The following is a 24,162-nucleotide window of genomic DNA, read 5'->3' on the forward strand; positions in this document are numbered from 1 at the left end:
GTATGACTGGATCTGCATGACCCGTTATCCTAGGAGCAGCGATCCTAGGAGAGGCAAAGAAAACAGGTCACCACCACAGAAAACCCGCTCAGCAGGGACTTTACAAATACTCCCGCCCCCAAGACGTGGGTAACATCTGATTAATCAGCGTATCTGCTGGGGTGCTGAGGGTGCTGCGGCTACGTGAAGTGAGGGGGGGGGTTGTGCTGTGCGTGGGAGCGGTTGGCTGCGGGTGTGGGTGGATGTTTCCGGGGGCGGCCGCATGTCCTCTTTCTGCGGCGACCCAGCTGCGGAGACGACTGCTCGGGCGGAGGGTGCGGTGCGGTGACGTCTGTGTCCTCCTCCAGGAGGGCAGGCTTGATGCGGTCAACCGACACCCAGTCGTCCTTTCCGTGAAGGGCGAGCCGGAAAGCCTTGTTATTCCTTTCCAGCATGTGGAAGGGCCCCCTGTAGGGCCTGGTCAGTGGTGGGCAGACGGTGTCATCCGACGAAGACGTGAGTGGTGGAGGACAAGCTGGGCAGCGTGAAGGCAACTGACCTGTCGGTGTATGTCCGCTTACAGGGGGCGAACTTGCCAACTATATCGTGAAGCCTCTGGACAGATGGGTTGTGGCGGTCTTTGTGGCTAGTTCGCCCGGGACTGCGAGAGGCTTGTCATAGATTTTCTCAGCTGCGGACGTGTCACCCTTGACTCTGGGGCGGTTCTCAGCCGAGAAGGACCCACTGCAGCTGGTATTTCCAGTCCTCAGCGGTGTAGCGGGCCATGAGGGACGCCTTCAGGGACCTGTGGAAACGCTCAACCAAGCTATTGGCTGCGGGGTTGTAGGTGGTGGTGGTGTGATGAGCTGTCCCCAGCAGGCATGCCAGGGCGGACCACAATTCAGACAAGAAGGCAGGGCCCCTGTCGGTGGTTATGTGGTCCGGGACACCGAACCAGCTGATCCAGCTGGAAAGGAGGGCCTCAACACACGCACTGGTGGTGGCTTCCTGCATGGACGTAGCTTCGGGCCATCTGGTTGAGCGGTCGACAATCGTCAGGAGATATCTGGCCCCGCCTGATGGGGGAAGAGGCCCAACAACGTCGATGTGTATATGGACAAACCGCCGCCCCAGTTGTGGAAACTCGCCTACTCCGGACTCGGTGTGATGACCAATTTTGCTGGTTTGGCACTGAAGGCACTGTCTCGCCCAGGTCCTCACATCCTTCCACATTCCGTGCCAGACAAACTTTTCTGTCAGCAGCTTGGCCGTCGTCCTGCCGGAGGGGTGGGAGAGCCCATGGATGACGTCGAATACCTGGCGGCGACAGGAGGCGGGCACCAGGAGGTGAGGCTGGCCGGTGCTGACATCGCAGAGGAGATTTGGACCCCCGCCATGAGGGACACATCCCTCCACTTCAGGGACGTGATGGCGGTGTGGTAGGCTGGAGTCTCCGGGTCGGCAGCCTGCTCCCAGGCGAGGTCCTCGTAGTTGATCCCAAGCTGCACCGCATTGAGCTCAATCCTGGAGAGGGTGTCTGCTACAGGGTTCTTCCTGCCAGGGAGGTATCTGGCTGAGCAGGTGAACTCTGCGATGGCCGCGAGGTGTCGTTGCTGTCTGGAAGACCATGCCTCCCCCCTGCTTGGTGAAGGCGTGGACCAGCGGCTGGTGGTCCGTGTAGATTGTGAAGGGCGTACCCTCCAGGAGGAACTTGAAGTGCGGACTGCCCGGTATACTGCGCAGAGTTCCCTGTCAAAGGTGCTGTAGCGGGCCTCCAGCGAGGGTTGAACTTTTGCTGAAGAAGGCAATGGGCTGGGAGGCGCCGTCGACAATCTGCTCCAGGACGGCTCCACATGCAACGCTGCTGGCGTCCGTCGTCAGTTGGAGGGGAGCACTGGGGTCCTGGTGGGCCAAGGCGGTTGCCTCGGCGAGCGGCCTTTGTCAGGGAGAAGGCCCGCTGCTGGCTGTGTCCCCACACTAAGGATTTTGGTTGGCCTTTCAGGATCTCTGTCAGGGGGCCATGGTGTGTGCGATCCCGGGATGAACCTCCTGTAGTAATTCACCATCTCAAGGAACTCCTGGACGGCCTTGACGGAGGTGGGGACGGGAACCTGGTGATGGCTGCGACCTTTGATGTGGCGGGCGGACACCATCCGGGGATATCTCGTGGCCTAGGAAGTCAGCTTTCTCGACGCCGAAGGTGCACTTGTCGAATCTGACGACGAGGCCGTTCTGCAGGTGCTGCAGGACTGCCCAGATGTGCCGCTGATGCTCTTTATGGGACCTGGAAAAAATATAAGGATATCATCCACGTAGCAGACGCAGAACTTCAGGTCCCCAGGATGCTATCCATGAGCCGCTGGAATGTTGCCCCGCATTCCTCAGGCCGAAGGGGAGAAGGCGAAGACATAGGACCCGAAAGGCTTGATGATGGCGGTTTCAGGATATCCTCTGGAGCAACTGGCACCTGAAAGTAAGATTTCAAAAGAACCAACTTAGAAAATATTTTGGCACTGTGGAAGGTGGCCATGAGATCCTGCATGTTCGGCGGGGGGATAATGGTCAGGTTCAGTTGCGAGGTTGAGCCTCCTGTAGTCGCCGCAGGGTCTCCAGGAGCCATTCGGTTTCTGCACCATGTGGAGAGGAGAGGCCCACAGGCTGGAGGCCTTCTTGCATATCCCCATCTGTTCCATTTCGGCGAAGGCGTTCTTGGCCTCCTGAAGGCACCGAGGGGGAAGCCTCCGGAACCTTGCATGTGTGTGGTAGATGCCATGTTTTACTGGGGCCCCGGGTACCTGGTGGAGCTCGGGCCTGAATACGTCGGGGAACTCCTTCAGCAGCTGGGCGTACTGGTGGGGGGCGATGGAGCAGATGGTAGGTGCGCTGGGTACCGTTGCCAACGGGAGGGACTGGCAGGAATCGGTGTTGAGGAGATGCTTGCGATCGACATCGACTGCCAGCCCAAAGTGGGCAAGGAAATCCGCACCTAGGAGTGGAGTCCTTACGTCCGCAACAACGAAGTCCCAGGAATACCTCCGGCCAAGGATGGAGACCGACAGGAGCCTGGTGCCGTAGGAGAGGATGGGGGACCTGTTGGCAGCCGTCAGGAAGGCAGCCGGGTCCGGTGAGCGCTTGCAGTCCTCTCTGGATAGCGGAAAGATTGATCTAACGGCCCCTGTGTCAACCAACATCATTCTGCTGGAGATGGTGTCGTGGACGTAGAAGCCTAATGGCCCTGGGCTCCTGGGTTCTTCTGTTGCCGTGACGGCCTGTCCTGCTGGCTGCCACCCCCCCGTTTTTTGGACGGGCAAATGAACATGGGGGTTGGCAGTTCCGGGCATCCTTGCCGTACTGCTTGTGGTAGTAGCAAGGGCCCGGTGGGTTCCACTTGTGGTGATACGGTGGCCACCTCCTGGTAACAGCACTTATCTCCTCCTCTGCTCCCTCCTCCTGTTGAATGGCACTGATGGGGTGTGGGGTGCTGATGCCCGCCTTGCTGCCTTTGCGGAGTCAGTCAGCTGTTGCGCTGTGCAGATCAAGACCTCGAGGGGCATGGTGTAGGGCTCGAGGATCTGAGTGCGGACCTCCAGGAGGAGCTGGCAGAGGAGAATCTCCCGCTACAGGCTTATCTCGGACTGCTTTCTGCTGCTGTTGGTGTTGGGGAGGATGAAGAAATCCTGGATCATGCCCCACAACTCCAAGACGCTCTGTTCCTGCCACGGGTTGGTGATGAGGTCGAGGGCGCAGGCGGCTCTCTCGGCAACCGACAGGGAGCAAGTCTCGATGAGGGTTTTCTTTAGGAGGTGGTAGGTGAGGGGGTGTGCGGCAGACACCCACGGGACGAGTTTCCTGTAGATCTCCGGCAGGGCGTTAAATACTGCGTCAGCTTGCAGTATCTCGTCCTTGAGTTCTGCCAGCCTGAACTGACTCTCGACCCTGTACAGCCACGATGACGGGTTCTCCTGAGTGAAAGGCTTTATGGCGAGGGCGGCTTTTGTTTGTCCTGCTGGGCAGGGCACCAGGCAGGGCCGCGTGTGGGGCGCGGGCAGCGGTGTGGAGGAGTGCGAGAGCCTCGGCGCGGGGGAGGGCGCAGGTGATATGGGCAGGAGGTAAACACCTGAATCTGCAAGGTTTGCAGTTAATTGAACGAGGGAGGGGATATCCGTGTCCATGCTCGCTCTTGCCCTCTTAATAGGAGTGGGATACTCGTGTCAATACGCGCTTGGAAGCACGCTGTGTGAGTCCGTTAATAACGCTGGTGATTTGCCGACGAGAGTCAGCACACCCGAACGCTGGTTACAGCGCCATAATGAGTCCTCTAGGGGCGTGGGTAGTTCCTGGAGCCGAGACTGAGTCTCCATGTGAGTCCGCTAATGGCTCCGGGAACCTCTCCGGGGTCACCACTTTAAGAGGTGCGAAAGAAACGAGCAGGACAAGGTTACTACTGATTTATTGAGGACACAGGCGGTTTATATAGCGGCGGACCGAGTCATGCTGAGGAATACAATGATAACTAGGGTGACCTGAGGTCAATAACATTTGACACTAAATACAATGAACCAATACACTTTGAGTTACACAAATGGACAATAACTTAGTTGAATACATTCTGATACCTGAGAAAAAGAAACACATAACATACAAGTTGGTGACAGGTAAATATTTACATAAATCAATTTAAATGATTGGGTATGACTGGATCTGCGTGACCCGTTATCCTAGGAGCAGCGATCCTAGGAGAGGCAAAGAAAACGGGTCGCTACACAGAAAACCCACTTAGCGGGGACTTTACAAGTTCACTTCATCCACACAATCAGTTTTTCGCTCGTACTATAGTGAAGCATAACCGAGTCCGTAAATGAAGCGGTCGCATTACTTTGAATGAAACGAAAATAAGACCACTATATAGAGGATTTCATTTATGTAAATATTCCATGATCTCTTCGCCTATATTTTTTTCTTTCTACTAATGCTTACAGAAGAGTAAACTTTGTCACCAGGTATAATGTCAGAGTCCAGAAATACTTTACGTCTGGCAAGGAAACACATCCACAGGCCTTACCCAGGCTGCCATGTGTACAATAATTATCATAAATGTAACATTAAACTGCCTCTGGTATGATATCTTTTCTAATTATCGTTCGTTTTACACGACAATTCTAGGATTTGAACTTTTTTAAGGCTATGCTGACTAATTTTTATAAACGCTGTAGGAACTTCTTAGTAGAGGCATGTGAGGAGATCAAGAAAAAGTATGATTTTAAGGACAGTGTGATCTCGAAGCTGTATTGCCTTCCTCCTGAAAATGCCCTGTCTAATTCTTTTAGGAAATCAACTCCCTCTTTGTACCATCCCATAGTTGAACTGCATTTAATTGCGTCACCAGATAATTGTTCAATAAAACAAAAAAATCGATGATCAGTGGCCAATTTTGCCAGTATTCAGAGATGCACTAAATATTGATGATAAATTGCCAGCAGATAAATTCTGGGTAGAAGTTTTACAGAGTCGAGATAGCTTTTTGAACTGACAAATTTTTGCTGTATGTGTGGTCAGTCTTCCCCATTCTAATGCTGAATGTGAAAGAGTATTCAGCAAAATCAGTCTATTTGAGACAAAAATCAGAAGTGGTTTAAACACAGATACTCTTAATAGGGCTTTGTTGGCTTCTGAGTGCATTAAAATCCAAAAGTCTTGTGTTAAAGACATGCTCGACTGTTTAGAAAGCAGTTAACAGCTGTATTACAATGTAGCCCAAAGTTGGATGAAGCAGCAAAGTAGATAACTATTCCTTTAATCTCGGTATATCTTTTTACTACGAACATGATCTCATAATTATCGAAGCAGCACGTAAAGATGTAACGCTGAAGAAAAAAATACTGGAGAAGGATGAGTCAACCCAAATCGAGAGAAAGTCAGCAACCTGCGGACATTGCTCTGGAGAAGTTCATGATGAATGATCTTGCTGTGAAATGTGTGACACATGGTTTCACTATGAATGCTCGGGCATAGAGGTCAGATAGGCTACACACCCATACTTCGTAGTGATAACATATTGTACATCTGTACAATATGTTGTCTACAAAGAACACAAAAAACTCATTGAAGATGAACTTGAAGAAATACAAGAAAACAGAGATATTAACAAAGTTCATTAAGGATTCGGCTCAGAAAACTAGTGACGTAATGCTCAGCATAGAAGCAATCCAAAACAAAATTGACAGTGTTGATAAAGATGTAAAGTAAAGACACTGACAAACATGGACAAAACTTATGCTGAATCACTAAAGACAAAAAAAGTGCTTCTGATCAAGTCTACAAACGAAGAGAGCACAGCAGCTAATGAAAAGACAAATTATGAGTAAAATAATGGCGACAGGTGAACAGGTTAAAACAACAAGGGGTGGACGCTTATTTGTAAGATTTCCAGACAGGAAAAACTTGGAAAAGGCAAAAATGGAGATTCAGAATATCAGCAATATATCAGCAAATAAGAAGGGTAAACTTAAAACAAAAATAAAAGTAGTCTATGTCCCGAAGGATGAGGATGACATTGTCGATAACATTGTAAAGAAAAATCCATGGACAGGAAGCCTCATTTCTGAAAATGACGACCTGAAAATTGTAAAGGAAATGATAGCCAAAGATGACAAATATAAACACTATATCATCAAATGCACACCACAAATACGAAAGGCTATCTATGATAGAGGTGACAAATTGTTTACACTGTATAGCCGTCGCAAAGTAGCTTATTCGACTGTTACATGCCCTATCAATCAATGCTATAAATGTCAGGAATTCGGTCATAGCGCAACAAATTGTAGAAATGACCAAGCTTGCCCTAGATGTGGTGAAAATCACAAATCAAATGAATGTGTAGCAGCATCTTCAAGTGTAAAAACTGTGTAAAGAAAGGCCATAGTGATACTAAACATAAAACATGTGATGCTAATAAGTAGCCTACACAGTAGGCTATATAAAAAAAATGTGTCAAAGGTGAAAAATAATACGGACCATGGCTTTGACTAATAATCTTCTATGCAATTTAATAAACATACAGTCCGTAGGAAATAAAACTAACACTATTAGAAATCTTATAAATGATCACAATCTCCTAGATATATGCATGCTAACGGAGACTTGGCTACGCATGTAAAGACGTCAGACGCCTCTTCGTTTTCGCACCAATCACGTCATGCATTGCATTTCCTAATATGCCAAGACTCTCGAGTAAATATTCATGTGTAGAATTTTCTTGCCTTTCCGCCGATATGTATTTCATCATTGTACATTTATTATGTCTCTCATAATTGCCATTTGTTTGTCTGTCAACAAACACAAATTGCTCAGAGTGCGGGTCACGGCGATCGGAGGTCGGGCACCACGTTTCCCTCCGCGCTCTGCCATGTATACCTGCGCTCAGGTAATAAATAATAAATAACTACCTGTGCCTACTACTCAATTCTTCTTTTTCCATCTGTTGGCCTCTCCCACTAGCCAACACTCACTGCTATCATACTTTTGTCCTCATCTGATGGGTACCTTAGGGTTCAAAGAGGTTGCAACCTTGCCTGTTAAATCTTTCCTTTCAAAAATCACCCCCACCAAAATCACTTTCATGCATCATAATAAAGTTTTCAACCAACCTACCCATCTCACAGACTCATCATCAAAATAGAGTTACGGGCTGCTCTAGGAGCAAGAGCCCGTGCTGGCACAAGGCCAGCTAAATCTAAAACAACAACAACTAATAAATAATGTTACGGGCTGCTCTCAGAGCAAGAGCCCGTGCTGGCACAAGGCCAGCTAAATCTGAAACAACATAATAAATAATTTAATACCCAGTTGACCTTTCTTGTCCTCACAAGCAATAATGCAAGTGATTATTCTAAAATAAACGAAATGACGCCAGGGTCTCACAACTTTTACCATGTAGCCTACCGAGAGAGAGAGAGAAAAAAAAGGGGGTGGTGGAGTGGGAATCTTTGCCAAAAAGTGTACAAAGTTTCTATACTGAACCAAAATGTGTTCAGTACATTTGAATACATCAGCACCAAAATTACACACATAAATAAACTCATACAAATCATAACAGTTTATAACCACCAAGCACAAGTAAGAGATCATTCCTAGATGAATTCAGTGACTTCCTCCACTTGCTGGCTGATAACAAAAATATACTCATTTGTGGTGATTTCAACCTACATCTGGATGATAACGATGACAAATATGTCAACGAATTTATAGTTACTTGAAAGCCACGACATCGTAAATGTTATGAAAAAACCGACATCATTATTGAACCATACCATTGACCTAGTAATAGAAAACAAAAACAGCGAGATTGTGAGTGACATACAAGTTGAGCCTGAATGCGTGACATCTCCAATACATACATAAACTAGTTCCATTTAGTATAAATATCTGGAAAGGTCATACTCGTACATTGGAAAAAACTATCACTTACAGAAACAAAACCAACTTTAAATAAAGCTGATGAATTTATTGTTGAGAGCATCAAGAAAATAAGAGAAACAAGCCATGAGTGCAGGTGGAATTTGAGGAATACGAGCACATTGACAGGTGACCAAGTATGTGAAAACTGTTTTCCATTCTATAGCAAAAGTACGAGTATATTGGCGTCAAGCTACAACGATAAATGTCTAGAAGTAACGAGGCAAATAATAGTTAAAGAAAATGCCAAATGGTTCAACAGTGAATTACGTGAAGTTAAGAAAAAGAAAAGAAAAATGGAAGATCTGTAAGGACTGGGGAATGTGCGACATACTGGTTGCGTGTTAACTGGTTTATTGGTGGTTCCTTAAGCCCCGTACACACTATGCATCATGTATCAGCCACGTGATGCAGTAGTGGCGTTGAAAAAAATTATTAGCGGCCAAACTGTACTGCAACACTGCTCACTTGTTCTCCGGCCAGATCTGACTATACAGAGCGCGATTACTGGATTAAGGGAGGGGCAAATATTCATTTTGCCCTTTCTTGTCAAGATTCTTCAAAATGCCTTTAGCCACACTTATTATTCAAACATCTACTGTGTATTGTAATTCATAAAATATTTGTGACCTATAAGCTTTTTCAGTATGTATATATATATATATATATATATATATATATATATATATATATATATATATATATATATATATATATATACATATATATATATATATATATATATATATATATATATATATATATATATATATATATATATATATATATATATATATATATATATATATATATATATATATATATATATATATATATATATATATATATATATATATATATATATATTTTCCCAATCATCCCAGCCACCAAACACTCAATTTGAAGCTGGAAAATACAACAGTGTTAGAGTGTTGGTCTGTGTTTGGCCAGTGGTAGTTATCAAGCCATCGGCGCTGGAGCTGAGTGGACGTCCTCCACCTCTGACTGCTCATGCATCACTGCGAAGGCCTTTGAAATCGGTTTGCCCCACCAACACATTCATGATGCAATGTAGTGTTGAAAAACTGGCTTTTCACACATCCGTTCAACACTGCGCGCATCATGATGCATAGTGTACGGGGCTTTACTGAGATAAATGTACAGAATCTTCGAAGATGTTATTGACGCGTGTGAGCGGTAGGTAGCGTCTACACACAGACAGGTTAAACAGAGATACAGACTCAGACATCTGTGTTTGTCGGGAGACAAACAGATGGAGATATTGATAGACATGATTAACATACAGTGATGAAACATATATCAATGGAAAGGACAGGAAATTCTACATATGGCCAATTGCATGAGATTCAAGACAGATTAATAAATACAATGCAGTAGCATAATATATGTAAAATGGAGAGACGTTTGGCGTCTTCACAAACAGAAACACACATACAGTTTGGTACAGAAGATTTGGTGGAACAATGAGTACATGATTAGAATGCTTGCATGGCAATGCAAGTAATGGTGATTGTACACAAATCGAGACAACAATGGTTGGGAGAAACAGATGGAAATATTGTATGGTTGAAATCGTGTTCTGCCAGAGAAAGAAAAGAGCGCTTGCTTTGTCCTGTCCACTCCGATGGATGACGATTGACGAACACACGTGTTTGGAAGAGACAGTGTCGGGCTCTTACAAATACTCTCCCCAAGACGTGGGTAACGTCTGATTGTTTGGAAGAGACGGCGACGGGCTCTTACAATGTTCCCCCCCCCCCACAAGCAAGGCATCGATGCGGAAATTGTCTTGCCGACAATTGTAGTTGGCTCAAAGGGCTTGGGCTAGGGGCGGGTAAGAGGCTGAAGGGCGGCACCGGCCAGCAGGAGCTCGAGGAGGACGCGATCGGGTTGAAGGGTGACATCGGATGATCCTTCGGTGGCCAGCTCGAGGGCTGAAGGATGATGGCGGCTGATCCTTGGTAGCCAGCTCGAGAGGGGCAGCAGCAGGCTGAAGGATGACGTGGCTGGTCCTTCGTTGGTCAGCTCACCAGTACGAAAGTGCGGGGCGACTTCAGGTTTCCTGGAGGAGGCATCCAGGGCTCCGGTGGTGGGGTGGGTCATCTCGGAGGGTTGGACTTCTACTGAGAACTCAGGAATGGCGGGAAGCAGCGAGACGGCGAAGGGTCTGTCGGTGCGTGGGTCGTCATCTTGGGTCGGCCAGGTCCTTCAGGTCACTCGGGGTCACCAGTGTAAGGACTGGGAATGAGCGACATACTGGTTGGGTGTTAACTGGTTTATTGGTGGTTCCTTACTGAAATAAATGTACAGAATCTTCAAAGATGCTATTGGCCGTGCGAAAACTGTATGGTAGCCTCTACACACAGACAGGTAAAACAGAGATACAGACTCAGACATCTGCGTTTGTCGGGGAGACAAACAGATGGCGATATTGATAGACATGATTAACATACAGTGATGAAACATATATCAATGGAAAGGACAGGAAATTCTACATATGGCCAATTGCATGAGATGCTGTTGTATCTAGTCCCTCAATGGATGGCACACACGAACACACATGTGTTTGGAAGAGAAGGCGTCAGGCTCTTACAATACTCTCCCCAAGACGTGGGTAACATCTGATTAATCGACGTATCTGCTGGGGCGTTGAAGAGTGCTGCGGCTACGCAAAGTAAGCGGGGGTAGTGCTGTGCGTGGGCACGGTTGGCTGCGGGTGAACACACACGTGTGTTTGGAAGAGATGGCGTCAGGGCGACGGACTCTTACAAATACTCCTCCCCCCAAGCAAGGCATCGCCGTGGAAATCGTCTTGCTGACAACTGTACCAGTTGGCTCGCCAAGGGCTTCGGCTAGGGGCAGGTAGGAGGCTGAAGGGTGCGCCGGCCGGCAACTTTTTGAGGAGGATGGGGCGGGTTGAAGGGTGATGTCGGATGATCCTTCTGTAGCCAGCTGGAGGGCGGCTGAGGCTGATCAGCTTGACAGCCGGCTCGAGGGCTGAAGGGATGAACGGCGGCTGATCATAATTAGCCAGCTCGAGGGGGCGGCAGCAGGCTGAAGGATGACGTTGGCTGGTCCTTTGTTGGTCAGCTCGTCCGGTACGATTGTGGAGGCGGCTTCAGGTTTCCTGGAGGAGGTGTCCAGGGCTCCGGTGGTGGGGTGGGTCATCTCGGAGGGTCACCGACCTGGGTCGGACATCTACTGAGAACTCGGGAACGGTGGGAAGCGGGGTGGCGGCGAAGGGTCTGTTGGCGCGTGGGTCATCATCTTGGGTCCAGCAACAAAGAAGGGCCCCTGTAGGGCTTGGTCAGTGGCGGGCGGACGGGCGTCATCATCCCTGTAAAGACGTGGGTGGTGGAGGACAAGCCGGGCGGCGAGAAGGTGACCGACCTGTCGGTATATCTCCGCTTGCAGGGGGCAAACTTGTCGACTATGTCGCAAGCCCTCTGGGCAGATGGGTTGTGGTGGTCCTCTAACTAGCTCGCCCGGGACCAAGAGGGGCTCGCCGTACCCAGATTCTCTCAGCTGCGGACGGGGCACTGTTGGCCCTGGGGATGGTTCTCAGCCCAGGAGGACCCACGGCAGCTGGTATTTCCAATCCTCAGCAGTGCAGCGGGCCATGAGGACGCCTTCAGGGACCTGTGAAACCGCTCGACCAAAGCCGTTGGCTGCGGGGTTCAAGGCCATGGTGGTGTGATGAGTTGTCCCCAGCAGTTGTGCCAGGGTGGACCACAATCCAGATAGGAAGGCGGGGCCCCTGTTGGTTGTAATGAGGTCAGGGACGCCGAAGCGGCTGATCCAACTGGAGAGTAGGGCCTCGGCATAACGCGCTGGCAGTGGCTTCTTGCATGGGCATGGCTTTGGGCCACCTTGTTGAGCGGTCGACCACTGTGAGAGATATCTGGCCCCGCCTGATGGGGGAAGGGCCCAACGATGTTGATGAAAATGGCGAACCGCCGCCTGGCAGCGGAAACTCGCCAATTCCAGACTCTGTATGACACCCCACTTTGCTGGTTTGGCACTGCAGGCACTGCCTCGCCAGGTCCTTGCGTCCTTCTGCACTCCGTGCCAGACAGAACCGCTGCCTGCAGCAAAGTCGTCGTCCTGCGGAGGGGTGGGACAGCCTGTGTGTAGCGGACTTTCAATCAGTTGTTTGTGCTGTTTAAGTATTTATTACTCTAAAGATTTGGGTGTCTGTAAATGCTGTTTACCCTTAAACAAGCATTAATATGGTTACTGTCTATTTGCTAGTGGTTGCTTCCAGGCTGTTTATATTTTAACGTTTAGTCTTTTGTAGCAAGGTCTGACTGACAGACCATAAGTGAATACGCTCTTGTTTTAAATTTGGATAACTGTTTACATATAGGGTGGACTTTGTGAGTGATATTAATATTTACTGTATTAGTCACTATTAAGTTGTATTTTGTTGTATCTATTTTATTCTTTGCATTTAAATATTTTGTCTTTATTTTCGTTATACCATAAGCAGTTCGTATTTTTGTCATTACTTTGTGCAGTTTTATTTGTCATTTATTTTGTGTTTTTTCTTCTTTGTAGACTTCACCGAATAAAGAGAAGTGGTAGAAGTGGTTTTCCTTGACTTGTGGAATCTCATCGTTGTCCAAATTAGTGAAGTAAACCCAAATCGACTTCTGCCATGGAGGATTTTGTAGCAGCGGACTACGAAAAATTTAAAAAAACTCGGATATACTTGAAGTCTCAAATTACCCGAGGGATAAATGGGCTAAAGGAACTCCTTGAAAAGGGCTGTACCGACAATGTTGAAATAAATCGCAGAATATCCACGATGGAGGGACGAATAAATAATTTTCAGGAAATTTTGAATCAGATGGAAAAAATTCTATCATGCAATGATATAATATATAACAAAGAAGGTAATATGACCGAGTGGGCTCGTGATCTGGAGACCCAGTCAGAGGAATTGGACTTAAGAGCTGTCATATTGTCTTCTCTACGCTCAGGTTTTAGACAAACACACGCCAACTGACTCTACAAAGGATTCGAAGAAATGTTGAAGCTTATCAAGAAGCTTTCGACTAAGTTGGATGATATTCGAATAGCAGAGAAATCACGACCTGCTATCCGAATTCCAGGTCTTCATGCACCATGTTGGGATGGAGCACCCTGAAACTTTCAGTCGTGGAGGGTTTGAATGGACCAGTACTTTGAGTCAGCTGGTATGACTGATGGTAAAGAAAAGCTCATGATCTTGTTAAATGGCAATGCATTGCAAAAGTAGTTCAAGATACTATTGTGGATTGCAGTTCTGTTGATGGTGAAAATGGAGCTTGGAGGCGTCTTGAAGAGAAGGTACCAACATCTGCCATCATACGGATGTACTACTTAGTTTAGATGCCTTGAAACCAATGAAGTCTACAGCAGCAAGGGAGATGAGACAAGTTTTTGGATGGACTGGCTGATTTTGCTCGGCTGAATAAGAGAATTTGGTCAAGAAAGGAATTGGATTCATTCATGGCAATTGAAATTGCCAGCAGAAAGATCGATTCTGGAATTTATTACGAATATATGCGGCAATCAAAATGTCATAATCAGACATTAGCAGAGTTGATTACATATCTACGGAGAGAAACAGAAGCTAGAGCGTCGAGAACATCCCCATTCCCTGAGTGATAATACTAACAAGTCAGCTGTAAACTATTTTAGAGACAAAAGCTCAGAATGTGATGAATCCTTGGCGACCATTGGTTGATGATGGGAGGGCTTGCCCTTTTGCATAGATAAAACTCATTTGATCATTAAATGTCCTATCTTTATATCAAAAACCAAGGAAGAAAGATGAAGGATGATTGTGAGCAGTAAGAGATGTTTCTTTTGTCTTAGAGCCAACCACAACGCAATCAATTGTACACGCCCGGATAAGAAACGCTGTGTAGATTGCCAACTTTATCATCATCGATTTTTCGCCTGCCCACCATACGGAAATAAAGTACAGCCAAGGACTTTTTCTGGGTTGGAAAGAAGTTCACGGGCTAGGAGGTACTTCTTTTTGAACACGAATCTAACTCTGTCGGGAAGTGCTTTTGAGTGCAACATTGGTCATGCACGGGAGGTTGCTTCAGATGCAGATGCAACATTCAACACAGTAGGGACCCTGAACTCAAGCCAGGAAGGAAAAATTCATCAAAGAAAATAAATAAACAACGTATGTAGAACTGCAAGATGTTGAGAAAAATGGCAAGGCGTGGTTGCATTTATTGATACAGGTGCTGATGTAAGGTGTCAAAGAAACGAGCAGGTAAAAGTTACTGCTACTTTATTACAGATCCAGGCAGCTTATATTGCGGCCGACTGACGCCCGGCCGCGAGAGACAATGGAATTGACTGTGACCTGAGGTCGAAACAATAAACAATAATATGCAGTGAACGAGTACAAATTACAATACAAAACATACAGAGCTACAATATGGATACAGTCTTGATGCCTGTGAATGAAGAAACATGTGATACACAATGTGTGACATTGTATAAATACCATAAAGTAAAAATGATTAAAATGCGTGACCTGGCACGTTTTAGGCGTGACTAAGTGAGCTTGAAGAAAATGGGAAGTCACCAAAGAAAACAAGCTCAGCGGAGACTTAATTAATGGCGCCGCCGAAACACTATCCTGGCGCCGATGTGGTGACTTTACAAATCTCCCAAAACGAGGGACGCGTCTGACTAATCCCTGTATCTGCTGGGACGCTGAAGGGTGCCGCGGCTCCCTTAAAGATAACGGAGGGGCCTCCCGCCTGTGAGGCTGCTGGTTGGCGGTCCCTTCCTGGGCGGCGGCGCGCCTGCTGGGGTGAGGGCGTGCTGGAGTGCGGTTTGGGCGGAAGGGGTGCTGCGTCGCTGCCGGGACTCTCCGACAGGAAGGCGGGCTTTAGCCGGTCTATGGAAACCCAGTCGTTCTTGCCTGGGAGTGCCAGCTGGAACGCCTTGCTGTTTCGCTCCAGCACGGCGGAAGGGTCCCCTGTAGGATTTAGTTAGTGGTGGACGGACGGCGTCGACTCTGACGAAACGTGGGTGGCGGATGACAGCTGTGGCGGCATGAAGGTGGTTGCTTTGTCGATGTATGAGCGCCTGCAAGGGCTTAACTTACCGGCCACGTCGCAGAGCCTCTGCAGTGATGGGGAGTGGCGTTCATCCGTCACGAGCTCTCCCGGCACCACGAGGGGTTCCCCATAGGTTTGTTCAGCTGCGGATGGGGTGCCGTCGGCTCTGAGGCGGTCCTCAACCCGAGGAGGACCCAGGGCAGCTGATGTTTCCAGTCCTCGGCGGTGCAGCGGGCCATGCGAGGGATGACTTTAGGGACCTGTGGAATCGTTCGACCAGGCCGTTAAAAAAATAAATTGCTGCTGGTGGTGGTGTGGTGCGTGGTTCCCAGCAGTTGAGCCAGGGCAGACCACATACTTCTCGGAGGAAGCGGGGGCCTGTCGGTTGTGATGTGGTTATTACTCTAAGGCGGCTAACCCAACTGGAGATCAGGGCCTCAGCGCACGCAGCGCTGGCGGTGGCTTCTTGCATGGGTGTGGCCGGGCCACCTCGTCGATACGGTCTACCACCGTCAGGAGGTATCTGGATCCGCCTGATGGGAAGGGGCCCGACGACGTCGATGTGGATGTGGCGGCGGCGCCCTGGTTGTGGGAACTCGCCTACCCCGACTGCGTGTGACGACCCACTTTACTGGTCTGGCACTGCAGGCACTGTTTTGCCCAGGATTTGGCGTCCTTTTGCACCCCGTGCCAGACGAACTTTTTGAAAGCAGTTTGGCCGTGGTTCTGCCAGAGGGTGTGAAAGGCCGTGGATTATGTCGAATACCTGGCGGCGGCGTGAGGCTGGAACCAAGGGCGGGGCTGGCCTGTGCTGATGTCACAGAGCAGGCTGGGGCCTCGGGGGCGAGTGGTCACGTCCCGCCACTTGAGGGATGTGATGGCGGTGTGGTATGCTGGGGTTTCTGGGTCAGCGGCCTGTTCTCTGGCAAGGTCCTGGTAATCTACACCAAGCTGCACTGCGTTCAACTCGACTCTGGAGAGGGCGTAAACGGGATTTTTCTTGCCGGGAGGTACCAGACGGAACAGGTAAATTCGGCTATGGCTGAGAGGTAAATGCTGCTGCCTGGAAGACCATGCGTCCCCTGCTTCGTGAAGGCGTGAACCAGTGGCTGGTGGTCTGTGAAGATTGTGAAGGCGTCCCCTCCAGGAGGAACTTGAAGTGCCGAACTGCGCGGTACATCACGCAGAGTTCCCTGTCGAAGGTGCTGTAGCGGGTCTCTGCGGGACTGAACTTTTGCTGAAGAAGGCGATGGGCTGGGGCGCCGTTGATGATTTGCTCCAGAACAGCAAGGCGACGTTACTGGCGTCTGTCGTCAGCTGGAGGGAGCCTTGGGATCCTGGTGTGCCAAGGCGGTTGCCTTGGTGAGGGCGAAATTCGTCAGGAAAAGGCCTGCTGCTGGCTGGGTCCCCAAGACAGGGACTTGGTTGACCTTTTAGGACTTCCGTCAGGGGCCGTGGTGTTGCGATCCCGGGATGAACCGCCTGTAAGTTTACCATCCCAAGGAACTCCTGGGCGGCCTTGATGGAGGTGGGTGTAAGGAACTTAGCTACTGCTGCCACTTTCGATGTAAGAGGGCGGACGCCTGTCGGAGACACCTCGTGACCCAGGAATTCTGCTTTCTGGACGCCGAAGGTACACTTGTCGAAACGGACGACGAGACCGTTCTCTTGGAGGCGCTGGAGGACTGCTTTGATGTGTCTCTGGTGTTCGCTGTGAGACCTGGAAAATATGAGAATGTCGTCGACGTAGCAGACGCAAAATTTTAGGTCCCCAGGATGCTGTCCATGAGCCGCTGGAAGGTGGCTCCGGCGTTCCTCAGCCCGAAGGTGGAGAAATAAACACATAGGACCCGAAGGGCGTGATGATGGCTGTCTTTGGTATGTCCTCTGGCGCAACAGGTACCTGGAAATAAGATTTAAGAAGGTCCAATTTAGTGAATATTTTGGCCCCGTGAAAGGAGGCCGTGAGGTCTTGCATGTTGGGTAGAGGGTAGTGGTCGGGCTCTGTTGCAATGTTGAGCCACCTGTAGTCGCCGCCAGGGTCTCCAGGAGCCGTCCGGTTTCTGCACCATATGGAGGGAGGCCCATGGACTGGAGGCTTTCCTGCAGATGCCCATCTGTTCCATCTGTTTAATGCTTTTTCGCCTCCTGAAGGTGCTGGGGGAAACCTGCGGAACCGCATGTGTCGGGGGCCCTTTAGTCACTATATGGTGGTATATGCCGTGCTTGGCTGGGGCCCGGGGACTTGGCGGCTCGGGCTTAAATACCTCAGGGAACTCCGACAGTAGGTGTGCATACTGGTGGGGCGACGGCGCTGATGGTGGGTCTGGGTCCCGCCGTTAACGGGGAGAGACCGGCAGGAGTCGGTATCGGAGGCGCTTGCGCCCCGTCGACTAGCAGGTTGTGCGCCAGAAAATCGGCCCCCAGGAGTGGGGGTTCCTCGTCCGGACGATGAAGTCCCAGAGTAACTCTGGCCAGGATGGAGACCCGACAGGAGCCTGGTGCCGTAGGAGAGGATGGGGTTCCGTTGGCGGCCATCAGGAAGCGGCCGGTCTGGTGTCTGGTTGCGGTCCTCTCTGGATTCTGGGAAGACCGATTTAAAGGCTCCTGTGTCGACCAGCATCATCCTGCTGGAGACGGTGTCGCGGGCGTAAAAAAACCTACTGTTTTTGAGGCCCTGGGTTCTTCGGCTGCCATGGCGGCCTGTCCTGCTGGCCGCCGCCACCCCGTTTTTGAGCGGTTGAACGAGCAGGGCGGCAGGCAGTTGGCGTCCTTTCCGAACCACTTGTGGTAGCGACAGAAGCCGGGGACCTCCATCTGCTGTGGTTGGTGGACGTCTGTTGGCGATGGCGTTGACGGGCTGCTCTCACGTCCTCTTCAGGCTGGACGGAGCTGACCGGCTGTGTGGCCGGTTTTAGCCGCTGTGAAGCCTTGACGGAGTCTGTGAGGTGTTGCGCCGTCTCTATGAGGTCCTCGACAGGCATGGTGTAGGGGTGAGCGATCTGGTTGCGTACCTCCGGGAGAGTTGGCGAACACAGATTTCCCGTGTGAAACTTATCTCCTGCCGCTTGTTTGTGCCACCCAAGTCTGGTATTGACAGGAGATCTACGACCATGCCCCAAGCGTCTCTTGAATTGAGGTCGTGGCGTGGATTTATGGCAAGGTCGATAGCACGGGCGGCCCGCTCGGCGATGGGCAGGAGCAAGCTTCGAGGAGGAACTTTTTGTGGTGCTGTATGTGAGGTGTGTGTTTGGTAAATCGCGAGATGAGTTTTCTGATACGTCCTCCGGAAGGGCGTTGAGCACTGTGTCGGCCTGTAGGATTTCGTCCGTGAGGTCCGCGATTCTGAAGTGGCTCTCCACCCTGCGAGCCACGTCGATGGGTTCCCCTGCGTAAATGGCGGCAGCTTTACGGTGAGGGCGGCCCGCGGTTGTGTTGCCCGGCCGTGACGTGTGTTCAGGGCGCTGGTGTGGAGTTGCGGGAGGGCCTCGATGCGGGGCGGGGGCGGCTGTGATGGGAGGTAGGTAAACCTCCGAGTCCGCAGGGTCGCGTTTAACTGCATGAAGGAGGGGATATCCGGCGTCCATGCTCGCTCCTTTGACCTCTTACTGGAGTGGGATTACATTTCGCGTCGAAACACGCACTTTCGTGCGCCGTGTGGTTCCGCTAGTGGCGCTGGTGGGGTACGTCGACGAGAGTCAGCACGCTCAAACGCTGGTTACAGCGCCGTGTTTAGGCCGCTAAGAGCGTTTTGGAGAAATCCTGGAGCCAAGACTGAGTCGCGTGTGAGTCCGCTAATGGCTCCGGGATACTCCTGGGGTCACCACTGTAAGGTGTCAAAGAAACGAGCAGGTAAAAGTTACTGCTACTTTATTACAGATCCAGGCAGCTTTATGTTGCGGCCGACTGACGCCGGGCCGCGAGAGACAATGGAATTGACTGTGACCTGAGGTCGAAACAATAAACAATAATATGCAGTGAACGAGTACAAATTACAATACAAAACATACAGAGCTACAATATGGATACAGTCTTGATGCCTGTGAATGAAGAAACATGTGATACACAATGTGTGACATTGTATAAATACCATAAAGTAAAAATGATTAAAATGCGTGACCTGGCACGTTTTAGGCGTGACTAATTGAGCTTGAAGAAAATGGAAGTCACCAAAGAAAACAAGCTCAGCGGAGACTTAATTAATGGCGCCGCCGAAACACTATCCTGGCGCCGATGTGGTGACTTTACACTGATACAACATTGCTTAAGTTATCCACAGCCAAGCATTTTGGCTTACAAGGTGAACCATTCAAGTTTCGATACAGAGTAGCTGGAGGAGGTATTGCTGAGGAAAGCAGTGCCAAGTTTTCTATCCAAATTAGACCAGTGAATGGAATTAAGTCATACAATGTAATTGCAATTGGAATTGGGAAACCAGCCCATAACAGTTCTGCAGTTGGGGGGGATATTTTTGATGAGTATCCTCATCTGAACGCTGCCAAGGGAACGTTACCCACAGATGCAGCAGAAATTGATATCATCATTGGTTATGACTATTATTTCTTTACAATGCCAGTTGAGAGCGTAAAAGACTCTGTGTCTCCTGAATCGTCTCCAGTTGCCGTCAGAAGTATCTTTGGGGTGGACCATTTTTGGAGGGAATATTCCAAAACCCAAACCACATGCTGCATCCAGGGTCCAGTTTTTGAGTCATTTGGAGGATTTGCAGAAATTATATACATCTGATGTTGTTGGTGTCAAACCAACAACATTGTGTGTTTGCTCAGATAGGGAAATAGCAGAGTCTCAGTTCATAAAACATTGTCGAAATAAGCTTTGCTTTAATGCGGATGGTCGCATGACTGTGGAAATGCCTTGGAAGCCCGGTTTCCCTGAAGCATTGGAGTGTAACAAGCCTCAAGCAGAAATAAGACTTACGAGCCAAGAAAAAAGATTAATTAAGAATGGAACCTTTGATGAATATGCGAAGAAATCCAGAAATTAATTGACAGTTGCTTTGTCAGAGAATTATATCCAGAGGAATCCAGAGATGAGGGATGGTACTTACAACATCATGCTGTATATCAGCTACACAAATCAACAGAGGTTCGCATCGTATGGAATTCTGCTGCCAAGTTCAATGGCTTGAAGCAACAGGAGTCTGGCGAGCACACGAAGGACATTGAACCAACTGAGGCTGAGGGGGTGAAGGATGCTAGCTAAACAGGAGTGGGTGATGAGCTACGAAGGATATTGAACCAACAGGGAGGCTGAGGGGTGAAGGATGTTGAAGCAACAGGAGTCTGATGAGACATGAAGGATATTGAACCAACAGGGGAGGTTGAGGGGTGAAAGATGTTGAAGCAACTGGAGTCTGATGAGACACAAAGGATATTGAACCAACAGAAGGCTGAGGGGGTGAAGGATGTGTTGAAGCAACAGGAGTATGATGAGGAACGAAGGATATTGAACCAACAGGAGGCTGAGGGGTGAAGGATGTTGAAGCAACAGGAGTCTGATGAGACACGAAGGATATTGAACCAACAGGAGGCTGAGGAGTAAAGGATGTTGAAGCAACAGGAGTCTGATGAGACACGAAGGATATTGAACCAACAGAAGGCTGAGGGGTGAAGGATGTTGAAGCATCAGGAGGGTGATGAGGCACGAAGGTTATTGAACCAACAGGAGGCTGAGGGGTGAAGGATGTTGAAGCAACAGGAGTCTGATGAGACACGAAGGATATTGAACCAACAGGAGGCTGAGGGGTGAAGGATGTTGAAGCAACAGGAGTCTGATGAGACACGAAGGATATTGAACCAACAGAAGGCTGAGGGGTGAAGGATGTTGAAGCAACAGGAGTCTGATGAGTAATCGGCGCTGATATTGGAATCAACAGGAGGCTGAGGGGTGAAGGGTGTTAAAGCAACAGGAGTCTGATGAGACACAAAGGATATTGAACCAACAGGAGGCTGAGGGGTGAAGGGATGTTAGCCAACAGGCATCTGATGAGACACGAAGGATATTGAACCAAACAGGAGGCTGAGGGGGGTGAAGGATGTTGAAGCAACAGGAGTGTGATGAGGCATGAAGGATATTGAACCAACAGGAGGCTGAGGGGTGAAGGATGTTAAAGCAACAGGAGTCCGAAGGAAAACACAAAGGATATTGAACCAACAGGAGGCTGAGGGGTGAAAGATGTTGAAGGAACAGGAGTCTGATGAGCCACTGCATGATATTGAACCAACAGGAGGCTGAAGGGTAAAGGATGTTGAAGCAACAGAGGAGGTGATGAGACACGAAGGATATTAAACCAACAGGAGGCTGAGGGGTGAAGGATGTTGAAGCAACAGGAGTCTGATGAGACACGTAAGGATATTGAAACCAACTGGAGGCTGAGGTGAAGGGATGTTGAAGCAACAGGAGTCTGATGAGGCACGATGATAGCTGGAGCCAACAGGGAGGCTGAAGGGTGTAGGGATGTTGAAGCAACAGGAGGGTGATGAGGCACGAAGGATATTGAACCAACAGGAGGCTGAGGTGAAGGATGAAGCAACAGGAGTCTGATGAGGCACGAAGGATATTGAACCAACAGGAGGCTGAGGAGTAAAGGATGTTGAAGCAATAGGAGTCTGATGAGACACGAAGGATATTGAACCAACAGGAGGCTGAGGGTGAAGTGATGTTGAAGCAACAGGAGTCTGATGAGACATGAAGGATATTGAACCAACAGGAGGCTGAGGGGTGAAGCGACTGAAGCAACAGGAGTCTGATGAGGCACGAAGGATATTGAACCGACAGGAGGCTGAAGGGTGAAGGATGCTGAAGCAACAGGAGGGTGATGTGGCACCAAGGATATTGAACCAACAGGAGGCTGAAGGGTGAAGGATGTTAAAGCAACAGGAGTCTGATGAGACACGAAGGATATTTAACCAACAGGAGGCTGAGGGGTGAAGGATGTTGAAGCAACAGGAGTCTGATGAGACACAAAGGATATTGAACCAACAGAAGGCTGAGGGGTGAAGGATGTTGAAGCAACAGGAGTCTGATGAGGCACGAAGGATATTGAACCAACAGGAGGCTGAGGGTGAAGGATGTTAGCTAACAGGAGTCTGATGAGACATGAAGGATATTGAACCAATTGGAGGCTGAGGGGTGAAGGATGCTGAAGCAACAGGAGTCTGATGAGCCAATAAGGATATTGAACCAACAGGGAGGCTGAGGGGTGAAGTGATGTTGGAAGCACAGGAGCCTGATGAGCCACGAAGGATATTGGAACCACAGGCTGAGGGGGTGAAGGATGTTGAAGCAGTAGGAGCCTGATGAGACACGAAGGATAATGAACCAACAGGAGGCTGAGGGGTGAAGGATGTTGAAGTAACAGGAGTCTGATGAGGCACGAAAGATATTGGACCAACAGGAGGTTGAGGGGTGAATGATGTTGAAGCAAGAGGAGGGTGATGAGGCACGAAGGATATTGAAGCAACAGGAGGCTGATGAGGCACAAAGGATATTGAAGCAACAGGAGGCTGAGGGGCGAAGGATGTTGAAGCAACAGGAGGCTGATGAGGCACGAAGGATGTTGAAGCAACAGGCGGCTGAGGCGGGAAAGATTTGGGTGACCATGAGTCTTGTTCAATTTCCAAAAACAAATGTTTCATGTGTAGGAACAGTTCAACGCTCACTTTGAATTTTCATTTCCCTTCTGCCATCGCCTTCTTCATCCTCTCAGCAAAGCAGACCATCTCCACTTCCATGTAGTCACCCCTCAGCCTCCTGTTGGTTCAATATCCTTCGTGTCTCATCAGACTCCTGTTGCTTCAACATCCTTCACCCCTCAGACTCCTGTTGGTTCAATGTCATTTGTGTCTCATCAGACTCCTGTTGCTTCAACATCCTTCACCCCTCAGCCTCCTGTTGGTTCAATGTCCTTTGTGTCTCATCAGACTCCTGTTGCTTCAACATCCTTCACCCCTCAGCCTCTTGTTGGTTCAATGTCCTTTGTGTCTCATCAGACTCCTGTTGCTTCAACATCCTTCACCCCTCAGCCTCCTGTTGGTTCAATGTCCTTCGTGTCTCATCAGACTCCTGTTGCTTCAACATCCTTCACCCCTCAGCCTCCTGTTGGTTGAATGTCCATTGTGTCTCATCAGACTCCTGTTGGTTCAATTTCCTTTGTGCCTCATCAGACTCCTGTTGCTTCAACATCCTTCACCCCTCAGCCTCCTGTTGGTTCAATGTCCTTCGTGTCTCATCAGACTCCTGTTGCTTCAACATCCTTCACCCCTCAGCCTCCTGTTGGTTCAATGTCCTTTGTGTCTCATCAGACTCCTGTTGCTTCAACATCCTTCACCCCTCAGCCTCCTGTTGGTTCAATGTCCTTCGTGTCTCATCAGACTCCTGTTGCTTCAACATCCTTCACCCCTCACCCTCCTGTTGGTTCAATATCCTTCATGCCTCATCAGACTCCTGTTGCTTCAACATCCTTCACCCATCAGCCTCCTGTTGGTTCAATATCCTTCGTGTCTCATCAGACTCCTGTTGCTTCAACATCCTTCACCCCTCAGCCTCCTGTTGTTTCAATATCCTTTGTGCCTCATCAGACTCCTGTTGCTTCAACATCCTTCACCGC

The 24,162-nt window shown here is 49.3% G+C and overlaps 1 protein-coding gene across 1 annotated transcript; it reads right to left on the reverse strand.

The window, feature by feature from the left end:
* Positions 1-22,627: 22,627 nt before the first annotated feature.
* Positions 22,628-23,191, reverse strand: LOC136827160 (uncharacterized). The gene has a single exon (XM_067084927.1). The coding sequence runs from the start codon at positions 23,189-23,191 to the stop codon at positions 22,628-22,630; it is 564 nt and encodes a 187-aa protein (XP_066941028.1).
* Between the last annotated feature and the right edge of the window lie 971 nt (positions 23,192-24,162).

Source organism: Macrobrachium rosenbergii, chromosome 41 (assembly GCF_040412425.1).
Source record: "Macrobrachium rosenbergii isolate ZJJX-2024 chromosome 41, ASM4041242v1, whole genome shotgun sequence".
In the NCBI taxonomy this organism is placed as follows: Eukaryota; Metazoa; Arthropoda; class Malacostraca; order Decapoda; family Palaemonidae; genus Macrobrachium; species Macrobrachium rosenbergii.